General features: G+C 44.7%; 1 protein-coding gene across 1 annotated transcript in view; it reads left to right on the forward strand.

Annotated features, from left to right (window-relative positions):
* LOC126234953 (glutamate receptor 2) overlaps positions 1-13,069 on the forward strand; it is a 129,958-nt gene that overhangs the window by 11,976 nt on the left and 104,913 nt on the right. The window contains exon 2 of the mRNA XM_049943692.1: positions 4,012-4,264. Within this exon, the coding sequence (XP_049799649.1) occupies positions 4,012-4,264 (253 nt within the window). The remainder of the gene's footprint in view (positions 1-4,011; positions 4,265-13,069) is intronic.

Consider the following 13,069-nt stretch of genomic DNA (forward strand, 5'->3'; position numbering starts at 1 on the left):
GAGCGCCACAATCAGGACTGCATACGACCGAGGCACACAGGGCCAACACCCGGCATCATGGTGTGGGGAGCGATCTCCTACACTGGCCGTACACCACTGGTGATCGTCGAGGGGACACTGAATAGTGCACGGTACATCCAAACCGTCATCGAACCCATCGTTCTACCATTCCTAGACCGGCAAGGGAACTTGCTGTTCCAACAGGACAATGCACGTCCGCATGTATCCCGTGCCACCCGACGTGCTCTAGAAGGTGTAAGTCAACTACCCTGGCCAGCAAGATCTCCGGATCTGTCCCCCATTGAGCATGTTTGGGACTGGATGAAGCGTCGTCTCACGCGGTCTGCACGTCCAGCACGAACGCTGGTCCAACTGAGGCGCCAGGTGGAAATGGCATGGCAAGCCGTTCCACAGGACTACATCCAGCATCTCTACGATCGTCTCCATGGGAGAATAGCAGCCTGCATTGCTGCGAAAGGATGATATACACTGTACTAGTGCCGACATTGTGCATGCTCTGTTGCCTGTGTCTATGTGCCTGTGGTTCTGTCAGTGTGATCATGTGATGTATCTGACCCCAGGAATGTGTCAATAAAGTTTCCCCTCCCTGGGACAATGAATTCACGGTGTTCTTATTTCAATTTCCAGGAGTGTATATCGATCAAAATGAGTTAAAAAAAAAGAAAAAAAGTGGCTACCGCACCTGACCAGTAAGCAAGAGACCCGGGTTCGATTGTCGGATTTGGTAGAAATTTTCACTTGCCGCTTCAGTCTATACTCATAAGTTTCTTTTGTGTCATCGCGAAATAAGGGAGAGAGTGCAACGGATATGATAGCGACTGGAACGGCAATAACTAAAACAAAGGCGTTTTCATTGTGCCGACATCTTTTCACGAAATTTCAGTCACCAACTGTCTTCTTCCAATGCGAAAATGTTTTGTGGTCTCCCTCCTACAAAGAGAGAAATGAACATCGTTATCAAATAAGACAAATCAGAGGTGCCATGGAAAGATTTAGGTGCCATACCTACTCACCGATCTCTTTCTTGTATTGCACACTCACTGACACACACAAGGTCGCTCCCCCCCCCCCCCCCCCCCCCTTGTGTACCTTCGTCCCAAATGCCCACGTAACTCAACAATTCATTAAATGAATCCACATGCTAAACACTGATGTTTAATACATAAGCAATAATCAATGTCTATTAATCAGAAAGAAATATGTCGAACACAATTTCAATACTAAAACTGCAGAGGAAATATTATCATAAACTTTTAGTTTGATAGGCTTTATAAACAGCATAAATCAGTTTTGCAATATTACTTATAATCCGTCTAGATTGAAAAATGTTTATTCACATGACCCGTTTCGGTTCCTCTAGAACCATCTTCAGGTCTGCAATTTCGGTTACAGGAGTAACCCGACCACACTCAGCAACATTTCACATGCTGCGTCACATCTGACCGAAACCGGTTATGTGAATAAATATTTTGCAATCAAGACGGATTATAAGTAACATTGCATAAAAAAGTGATTGCGGTATCCCTGCAGACATTATGTCTGTTTTTGCAGTGCTAAATCAGTTTTGTCATGTGAAAGGTACACATGTATGTATACTTGTGGAGAGCCTTTTATACTGTGACTTGATGTAATGCAACAAAGCAGTTTTATAACATGCCAATTTTATAACTATTTGCATAATATCAGATGATGACAGTGTAAGACTGTTGAAACAGATCATCCTGGAACATTAAAGGTATGTACACTTCGATCGCGGCGTACGAAGTGTCTTCTTCATTTCATTTGCAATCTGAACACACATTACTTTTGTAATAATGAATACAATTTATATCGATAAATGTACTTACTTTCACCAATGTACCATGCGAGTGCTGAGCAGAGAAAGTCTCTGTTCCAAAATAAATGCTTTGAACACAACTTTAGTCACGCTCTTTGGTTTATTCATATTCTATAAAGCACCTGGAAGTTGCTACCTGTGGCAAAGTTTGTGTAGCGTTATAGATTTAACGTTACCATACTGGAAAACACACACTGTATTTTCCAGAGTAATGTGTGCGCCAGTGATAAACCAGCGGATGCTAATAATGTTTGTGTAGCGTTATAAATTTAACGTTACCATGCTGGAAAACACACACTGTATTTTCCAGAGTAATGTGTGCGCCAGAGATAAACCAGCGGATGCTAATAATGTCTTTAAGACGATATCACGATCTAAATAATTCTCGCCTCATTCAGTGATTACTTGTTTCATTGTTATATCTTGCCTTATGTACATGACCCCACAATACTCCAGACATTCATTAAATGTCTACTATGTGATGATGAATTGGTAGGCGATTCAGAATCGGTCATGGTACACTACTGGCCATTAAAATTGCTACACCACGAAAACGACGTGCTACAGACGCGAAATTTAACCGACAGGAAGAAGATGCTGTGATATGCAAAAGATTACCTTTTCAGAGCTTTCACACAAGGTTGGGCATCGGTGGCGACACCTACAACGTGCTGACATGAGGAAAGTTTCCAACAGATTTCTTATACACAAACAGCAGTTGACCGGCGTTGCCTGGTGAAACGTTGTTGTGATGCCTCGTGTAAAGAGGAGAAATGCGTACCATCACGTTTCCGACTTTGATAAAGGTCGAATTGTAGCCTATCGCGATTGCGGTTTACCGTATCGCGACATTGCTGCTCGCGTTGGTCGAGATCCAATGACTGTTAGCAGAATATGGAATCGGTGGGTTCAGGAGGGTAATACGGAACGCCGTGCAGGATCCCAACGGCCTCGTATCACTAGCAGTCGAGATGACAGGCATCTTATCCGCAAAGCTGTAACGGATCGTGCAGCCACGTCTCGATCTCTGAGTCAACAGATGGGGACGTTTGCAAGACAACAACCATCTGCACGAACAGTTCGACGACGTTTGCAGCAGCAAGGAATATCAGCTCGGAGACCGTGGCTGCGGTTACCCTTGACGCTGCATCACAGACAGGAGCGCCTGCGATGGTGTACTCAACGACGAACCTGGGTGCACGAATGGCTAAACGTCATTTTTTCGGATGAATCCAGGTTCCGTTTACAGCATCTTGATGGTCGCATCCGTGTTTGGCGACATCGCAGTGAACGCACATTGGAAGCGTGTATTCGTCATCGTCATACTGGCGTTTCACCCGGCGTGATGGTATGGGGTGCCATTGGTCACACGTCACGGTCACCTCTTGTTCGGATTGACGGCACTTTGGACAGTGGACGTTACATTTCAGATGTGTTACGACCCGTGGCTCTACCCTTCATTCGATCCCTGCGAAACCCTACATTTCAGCAGGATAATGCACGGCCGCATGTTGCAGGTCCTGTATGGGCCTTTCTGGATACAGAAAATGTTCGACTGCTGCCGTGGCCACCACATTCTCCAGATCTCTCACCAACTGAAAACGTCTGGTCAATGGTGGCCGAGCAACTAGCTCGTCACAGTACGCCAGTCACTACTCTTGATGAACTGTGGTATCGTGTTGAAGCTGCGTGGACAGCTGTACCTGTACACGCCATTCAAGCTCTGTTTGACTCAATGCCCAGGTGTATCAAGGCCGTAATTACGTCCAGAGGTGGTTGTTCTGTATACTGATTTCTCAGGATCTATGCACCCAAATTGCGTGAAAATGTAATCACATGCCAGTTCTAGTATTATATATTTGTCCAATGAATAACCGCTTATCCTCTGCATTTCTTCTTGGTGTAGCAATTTTAATGGCCAGTAGTGTAAATAAAAATTGAAGGATCGCAAAAGGCGACTGGTCGCAGCTATTTCTGGAAACATTTGGATGTTCACTTTCCCCATGCACTTTTCGAGTTTAGAGCAGGCGTGAAATAGTTAAAAGTGGTTGTATGAACGGTGTGGGAAGCACATAATTGTGAGTTGCAGAGTGCTCATGTAGATGTTTATGTGGAGAGAAAATAACAGATCTCGCATCCGCTGCGGTGTGCAGGCAGGCGAGCGCGTGGTCGTGGCAGCCGTTCGGCCCGGGGCGGCGCTGCGGTCGCGGGTCTGGTCAGCCTCCCCAGCTGGTCGCCAGCTGGTCGCTGGGCTCTGCTGGGCGCCTGCAGGTGCCTCGGCTCTTCCCCGACCACACGGCGGGCGGCCTGCGCGGCTGCGCTCTGGTGGCCGCCACCTACAACATCCCGCCCTACGTCAGCGTCACCTCGCTGGACGCCAACACCACGGAACTCCGAGGGACTGAGGTACATACGCAAGCCGTTATCTCTTTCCGCTTCTCTTTTTGAGATGGTTTTGTTAACCCTCGTCGCCAGTTTTGTAAAGGCCTCGCCGCTACTGCTGGAGAGGCCGAGTTGCCGCCGTTGTTACGGTAGGCCGAGCTTGTGAGTTCGTGATACGGCTTTTGGGGCAGTAAATCGCTAAGACAATTTCTCCCTGCCACTATTACACAGCTATGCACCAGGGTAAGGTAAAAGGATATGAGAACGAAGGTTCCACAACACTCCAACAAATTAGTAACAAAGTCACACAGATGAGTTGTCCTCGATGGTGAGTGTTCATCGGAAGTGAGGGTAACACCTGGAGTGCCCCAGGGAAGTGTGGTAGGTCCGCTGTTGTTTTCTATCTACATAAATGATCTTTTGGATAGGGTGGATAGCAATGTGCGGCTGTTTGCTGATGATGCTGTGGTGTACGGGAAGGTGTCGTCGTTGAGTGACTGTAGGAGGATACAAGATGACTTGGACAGGATTTGTGATTGGAGTAAAGAATGGCAGCTAACTCTAAATATAGATAAATGTAAATTAATGCAGATGAATAGGAAAAAGAATCCCGTAATGTTTGAATACTCCATTAGTAGTGTAGCGCTTGACACAGTCACGTCGATTAAATATTTGGGCGTAACATTGCAGATCGATATGAAGTGGAACAAGTATGTAATGGCAGTTATGGGGAAGGCGGATTGTCGTCTTCGGTTCATTGGTAGAATTTTGGGAAGATGGGGTTCATCTGTAAAGGAGACCGCTTATAAAACACTAATACGACCTATTCTTGAGTACTGCTCGAGCGTTTGGGATTCCTATCAGGCCGGATTGAGGGAGGACATAGAAGCAATTCAGAGGCGGGCTGCTAGATTTGTTACTGGTAGGTTTGATCATCACGCGAGTGATGCTTCAGTAACTCGGGTGGGAGTCCCTGGAGGAAAGGTGGCGTTCTTTTCGTGAAGCGCTACTGAGGAAATTTAGAGAACCAGCATCTGAGGCTGACTGCAGTACAATTTTACTGCCGCCAACTTACATTTCGCGGAAAGACCACAAAGATAAGATAAGAGAGATTAGGGCTCGTACAGAGGCATATAGGCAGTCATTTTTACCTCGTTCTGTTTGGGAGTGGAACAGGGAGAGAAGATGCTAGTTGTGGTACGAGGTACCCTCCGCCACGCACCGTATGGTGGATTGCGGAGTATGTATGTAGATGTAGATGTAAAAAGGTTTACTTGTCTTTGTGACTTATCGAATAATGAAGTCTGCAAAACTGCATGTAATATAACGCAAAAAAGGCCCTCAATTGCTAAGTGCAAATAATCGTAGGTAAACGTTACAGTACATAGCAAATGCAGTTTATAACAACTGTCTGTTCACTTCTAAGAGTTCACTAGACGACGTTCCTTGTCTATGTCAGCCATGAACGAGGATCTATAACCAAGTGGGTGAGAAATGCCTTCTGTCGTCCGAGAAGGTTTCTGTCCTTTGTCGTCCGGTCATTGGCGGATTGTATTCGACCGGCAGTTGGCCGAGGTGAAGTCGATATCTTCACCCTCACCGCCGCCCGTGGCGCTGCTGGAACTCGCGCGAGTGGCACTGACACCAGCTCGCATCTTTGCGCCTGTGGTGCTTTTGCCCTGCCTCTGTCTTGTTCCCTTAATTTCTCCTATCTTGCGGGCTTATTGCTTAACTGAGTAAATCAGTTTCTCTCATTTTGAGATATTAAACGTTTTTGAAACGTTGTACAGAGGAATGACAAAAGCCTAACAGAAGTTCGCATAGGGATATTGAGTCTAATAAGGGTATACTGAAGCAAAAATTAGGTGTAGTGACATTGATATTAAAAACTCCATGAATTTCACTTTAAACTGACAATATTTGGGCAAAATTAAGTGTAGTAACATTAACATTATTATCATAACCGCGTATAAATTTTATAATTTTCAGTGCGATAAGCTCTGCATCTGCGACAATTTTTTTTTGAATGATTTCGTCATTCCTTCAACTGCCATTCTCTCCTTTTCATGCACGATTGTACAATTTCGGCCTTAGGCCATTTTCAAGTATTTTGCGGATGTAAATTATGTCCTTGGTCCTATGAATGCATATTATGCTCATAAAATAAATTAAAGAGGTTTTACGCTATTTTAGGAGCACGTTACTTTCAAGCAATTGTTGCATGATTTCAATTTGATTTGACTGTAGGAAGATACAAGATGACTTAGACAAAATTTCCAGTTGGTGTGATGAATGGCAGCTAGCCCTAAATGTGGAAAAATGTAAGTTAATGCGGATGAGTAGGAAGATCAAACCTGCAATGTTCGGATACAGTGTTACTAGTGTCTCGCTTCACACAGTCAAGTCGTTTAAATATGCGCGCGTAACGTTGCAAAGTGATTTGACATGCGACGACCATGTGAAAACTGTGGTAGGGAAGGCAGATGGTCGACTTCGGTTTATTGGGAGAATTTTTGGAAAGAGTGGTTCACCTGTAAAGGAGATCGCATATAGGACGGTGGTGCGACCTATTCTTGACTACTGCTCGAGTGTTTGGGAGCTGTACCAGATCGGTTTGAAAGAAGACATCGGATCAATTAAGAGGCGGGCTGCTAGTTTTTTTTACCGGTATGTTCGAACAACACGTAAATATCACGGAGATGCTTCTGGAACTCAAATGGGAATCCCTGGAGGGAAGGCGACGTTCTTTTCGAGAAGCACTATTGAGAAAATTTAGAGAACCGGCATTTGAAGCTGACTGCCGAACTATTCTACTGCCAACATACACTGCGCGTAAGAACCACGAAGATAATATGGGAGAAATTAGGGCTCATACGGAGGCATACAGATAGTCTTTTCCCCTCGCTCTATTTGCGGATGGAACGGGAAAGGAAATGACTAATAGTGCGCCAGATCGGCCAGGTAGTCAAGCGGTAACGATCCTCGCTGCGTCTGATAGTTCACAGTCATTCTACTCCTACTTGCAGCAACAATTTCTGTCGCAATTGAAACTGAATGTCACTGACAAGGCGAAACATTCATTTCCAGTCCATGGCTGTTGGGATATTTCTGAAAGCACTGTTCATATGCCACATTAAACAGGTGTGAGCGGTACACCAGCCCTTGTGGACATATTGGACGTTCCACATTGGTCTCCATCAAATCGAGAAACTTCTATCGCGGTATGGTCAGGGGCACATTCAAACACGATAGCTGCTTTCTGCCATTTTGGAACGTCTCCACGTTCACAAATAATGGTGTGCTGCTTCCATACAGTCTAGTGCCACATAAACAAGGCCTCACTCTCGTGACGTAAGTCAGCTGTGGATGGTCACACGTGTTCTACACCATCTACTGCACTTCAAAGTAACCAGTGTGCTGCTTAAGGTGGTGGCAAGTATTTTGTCTGGTGGTCTTACGATGTTGTAATATGGTGTTCTGAACACAAGAACATTAAAAGCTACCTCATCAGACACTGGGTATAGCTATGACCTGAGAGTATAAAGAAATGATTCGTGCTGACCATCTTAGCCTGATACAGGAAGGGTGTAATAAAACTGACTGTAAAAGTATTTCATGCAGCTTAAGATAAAAAATAAAATGTCGTGTGACTAGGGCCTCCCGCCGGGTAGACCGTTCGCCGGGTGCAAGTCTTTCGATTTGACGCCACTTCGGCGACTTGTGCGTCGATGGGGATGAAATGATGATGATTAGTACAACACAACATCCAGTCCCTGAGCTGAGAAAATCTCCGACCCAGCTGGGAATCGAACCCGGGCTCTTAGGATTGACATTCTGTCACGCTGACCACTTTTTTTTATTTGTTTTCTTGTTGATCTCATTTTGTTTTATATTGTTCGTTGAATTCGTTCGGGGCGGACGTCCGATAATACCCGTTTAGGTTCTTCGTTAATCTGTTCACTCAGTTTTTTTTTATCACAGAGTACCACTCATATACCGGGGGCGGACAGCTTAAGATAGGCAACCCAATTTACATGACACGGCACATGTGATGCAAGTTGGGTAGCTTATCTCAAGACACATGAAACATTTTTCCAGGCTCCTTTTACTTTGCCCATCCCATAAGAGATGGAGGCAGCAAGTGTAGGGTTTCAGAATGATCAATGCTGACCCCATTTTCGTTTGTGGCAGCCACCAAATGTGAGCCAAGTGTCTTCAGTGCCAACTGGAGACAACAGATACATAAGCTGTATCTGGCTCTCAGTCTGTGTTTGCTCTTTCTTACAAAGCACTTACACGTATACTTAGTTAAGTTAATCGGAAATCACCTTGGATAATGTGATTCTTGAGTTTCTCCCGGCGTAGTGTCCCGTTGGACACTATAGACCGGCAGCACATTCGTGGATATTTTGATTACCTTGGATAATGTTACAGAGTGATTTTTTCGTGATCCATTGACATTACGTTAGCGGCTATGACAATGAGGGAGAAAGATGGTAGATCTGGGTTTAATATTCCACAAACAACGAGATCATCAGATAGGAGAACGCCGGCCGCTGTGAGCGAGCGGTTCTAGGCGCTTCAGTCTGGAACCCTGCGGATACTACGGTCGCAGGTTCGAATCCTGCCTCGGGCATGGATGTGTGTGATGTCCTTAGGTTAGTTAGGTTTAAGCAGTTCTAAGTCTATGGGACTGATGACCTCAGATGTTAAGTCCCATAGTGCTTAGAGCCATTTGAACCATAGGAGAACAAGCTCGCTGTGGAGATGGAAATCAGCTGTGTCCTTATGAAAACAATCAGTCACACATTTAATAAAAGCTTCTAGTGCTTCCAGTTAAAATCCCACCAGCTTTCGACCGAGCTCTCCTCCGACATTGCCAAGTCGTAAATGACTGCCGTGTCACCGTGGCCTCGCCGTTACTTAGCCACGCTGCTGGCTGTGACGTCACTGGCGCTCGCTTCCTCTCCAAATATGGTACTGTTTTCGATGCGGATCCGTCGCGCCCATATCAACCACGTGATGGCTGGGTCCCAGTCTGTGTTGAGCTACAAACCACCGTCCTTAATGATGACGTTTTCAGATATTTTTATTTCTATACCTTCTTTCATAATGATATCCCCATGTCTGTTCGTCCTCATAATAACATGTTTCGCCGAATATAATCCGGTGGCGATTTTCGGAAGTGTGCTATGCCACTGCCGATTTTTTTCGGATAGCGTAGGCGAAAGTGCCCCTTGTGTTCAATCTGGCGTTGGTCCAAAATGCGTACTGTTTGACCAAAATTGTAGCAGTTACATTGACATCTGTTAGGTCGGTGCAGAAGTTTGTAGCTTTTTTCCATAAGTTTAATAAACACAACAGATACACATAACAGAAATTTCAATCGTCAATAATATTTTCTCCTTCACTTTTTACTATACAACAATCTGCTAACGCTGGGGTAACTTTTCGATTCCGCGACTGTAAAAATCACACGGTTTTGAGGAGAAGAACTCGTCGAGTCATGTTCGGAGAGCATTTTTGGCCGTATAGGAAGTTCCTTGAAGGTTGTTCGATAGAGAAAGTAAAAGATGAAAATCTGAGGGCACAAGATCCGTTGAATAGGGTGGGTGCGGAATGACTTCCCAACCCATCTCCTTTATAGCTTTTTTTGTCGGTCTATCAGAATGCGGACGGGCCCTATAGCAGAGATGCATCACTTCACGCTGTTTTCCTGGTCGTTGTTCCTGGATTGCATCTACAAGACGTCTCAGTTGTTGACAATAAATGCCAGCAATGATGGTTAAACCTCACGGAAGCAGATCGTAGTGCAACACACCGTCGCTGTTCCACCAGATGCGTAATATTATCTTTTGGAGATGCGCGCAAGTCTTTGTATGGGTATTTGCTGCTTTGTTTGGGCTGAACCATTCCTTTCTTTTCCTTATGTTAGTATAAAGTCACAATTTCTCGTTCCAGTAAAGATACAGGACAGGGATGGTCAGTGTTGTTCTCGTGCCAATTGATGACGAGCAAGCAGAGATACACATATGGTTACCCATTGATTCTTGTGATTTTGGCTTAGAGCATGTGGTGCCCATACACCTGATTTTTGAAAACTTCCCTATTGCATGAAAATGTCGCACACTGGAGGAATGATCACAGTTCACCGCATCTGCCAGTTCTAGAGTATGAGGGGGTACCCAAAAAACGTAATTGTTTTTTAAAAGCTCTATATTTTCAAACTGTTTACAAAAAACCCTTTTTCCTCTTCAAAATACCATCCCTTACAATTAATACATTTGTCCCACCGGTGCCTCCACTGTTCGAAACATTTTTTGTAATCGTTTTTTAGAAATGCCTGACAGCTTCTTCCTTTCTTTTCTCTTGACTTCTTCATTGTTGTCACACTGGTGTCCTCTTAGGCCACTTTTCATGCATGGAAATAAGGAAAAGTCGCACGGAGCCAGGTCAGGCGAATAAAGTACGTGGGGCAGCTGAACCATGCCATATTTTAGCCAAAAAACTCTTTAACAGAGATGGCTGTGTGTGCGGGTGCGTTCTCGTGATGGAAGAACCAGTTCCCTGTCTGACACAAATAGGTTTTTTTTTTTGATGAACACTGTTGCACAATCTTCTTAAAACTTCTGCATGAAAATTGTGACTGAAGGTCTGACCTGTGGGAACAAACTCTCAATGAACTACGCGCTTGGCATCAAAAAAAGCAAATCAGCATAGTTTTGAAGCTTGATTTGACTTGACATTTTTTGGGCAGGGTGACGATGACGTTTTCCACTGGTTTGACTGTTGCTTTGTTTCTGGGTCGTAACCGTAGCACCATGACTCATCACCAGTAATGACGTTTCACAGAAAATCTGGATCAGTTTCAAGCTAGAATGAAATTTTCACTCTACAGCGGAGTGTGCACTGATATGAAACTTCCTGGCAGATTAAAACTATGTATCGCACCGAGACTCCGACTCGGGACCTTCGCCTTTCGCGGTCAAGTGCTCTGCCGACTGAGCTACCCAAGCACGGCTCACGCCCCGCCTTCCAAACTTCACAGCTCTCCTGCGAACCTCGAAACTTCCTGGCAGATTAAAACTGTGTGCCGGACCGAGACTCGAACTCAGGACCTTTGCCTTTCTTAGGTAGGAAACGAGGTACTGGCGGAATTAAAGATGTGCGGAGGGGGCGTGAGTCGTGCTTGGGTAGCTCAGTCGGTAGAGCACTTGACCGCGAGCCGGCACGGTAGCTCAGCGTGCTCGGTCAGAGGGTTAGCCGCCCTCTGTAATAAAAAAAACTGAGTTAATAGATCAACAACGAACTTAAAATGGTGTCTTACGACGTCCGCCCCGATCATCTACAACGAAAGAAAACGAACAAAATGAAATTAAAAAAAATAAATAAATAAATTTAAAAAAAGACCGCGAAAGGCAAAGGTCCCGAGTTCGAGTCTCAGTCCGGCACACAGTTTTAATCCGCCAGGAAGTTTCAGTTTCAAGCTGTTGTTTCAAAGCACGACATGTTTCAACCTGACGTTCTTTTTGATTGTGCCAGAGCCCGAGGAACAAAATTGGCAGCAAATCTTTTCATTCCTAACAAGGAAACCTCCCCATCGCACCCCCCCCCCCCCCCCCCCCCCAGATTTAGTTGTAAGTTGGCACAGTGGATAGGCCTTGAAAAACTGAACACAGATCAACCGAGAAAACAGGAAGAAGTTGTGTGGAACTATGAAAAAAATAATCAAAATATACAAACTGAGTAGTCCATGTGCAAGATAGGCAAAAACAAGGATAGTGTGAGTGCACGAGCGCCGTGGTCCCGTGGTTAGCGTAAGCAGCTGCGGAACGTGGGGTCCTTGGTTCAAGTCTTCCCTGAGTAAAAATTTTATTTTCGCAAAGTTATGATCTGTCCGTTCGTTCATTGACGTCTCTGTTCACTGTAATAAGTTTAGTGTCTGTGGTTTGCGACCGCACCGCAAAACCGTGCGATTAGTAGACGAAAGGACGTGCCTCTCCAATGGGAACCGAAAACATTTATGTTGCCTATCTTCCGCATGGACTATTCAGTTTGTATATTTTGCTTTTTTTTCATAGTTCCATACAACTTCTTCCTGTTTTCTAGATTGATCTGTGTGCAGTTTTTCAAGGCCTATTCATTGTGCCAACTTATAACTAAATCTGAGGGGGGCGTGTTGGGGAGGTTCCCTTGTAAGACTTCTGTTAAAATTCGCTGAATCAAGCTCCAAGATAAGCCATTAATCTCTGACACTTGATCAATTGTCTGTCGACAGTCTGTGAATACAAGCTCTCGAACTTTTTCAATATTTTCGTCGATGGACGAGGTTTGTCAACAATCGACATGTCATTTTTTATTTGTAGTGTACTGTTACTATCTGAGTTTACATATTGTCATATTGTCATGTCGCCATTTTTAAATCGAGCAAACCACTCGTACGCTTGAGTTTTTCCCATAGTGTTATCGTCGTAAACTGTTTTTAACTTTAATACAGTTTCAGTAGCATTTTTCCCGAGTAGAAAACAAAATTTCGCAACTAGATGTTCTTCACTTAAACTTGCCGCCATAAAAAACGAAACAAGAACAAAACAGCGCCAGCAAAAACAATCAATGCAGGTAAACAGAACAAACCATGTCGACAAGGCAGGCGGCACTAAACTGGCAATGAGTTGTGCTACACGAGCCTAGCGGCAGAGATGCGTACTGTACAAGCTCTGCCCACGGCAATGTTGTTCCGCTTTTTTTTTTTCATTTGGGTATCCATCGAATAATGACGTGGCTCACCGTGGATTAACAGGTTTAAACGATCTTCATCAATCTTTTAAT

Source organism: Schistocerca nitens, chromosome 2 (genome assembly GCF_023898315.1).
Source record: "Schistocerca nitens isolate TAMUIC-IGC-003100 chromosome 2, iqSchNite1.1, whole genome shotgun sequence".
Classification (NCBI taxonomy): domain Eukaryota; kingdom Metazoa; phylum Arthropoda; class Insecta; order Orthoptera; family Acrididae; genus Schistocerca; species Schistocerca nitens.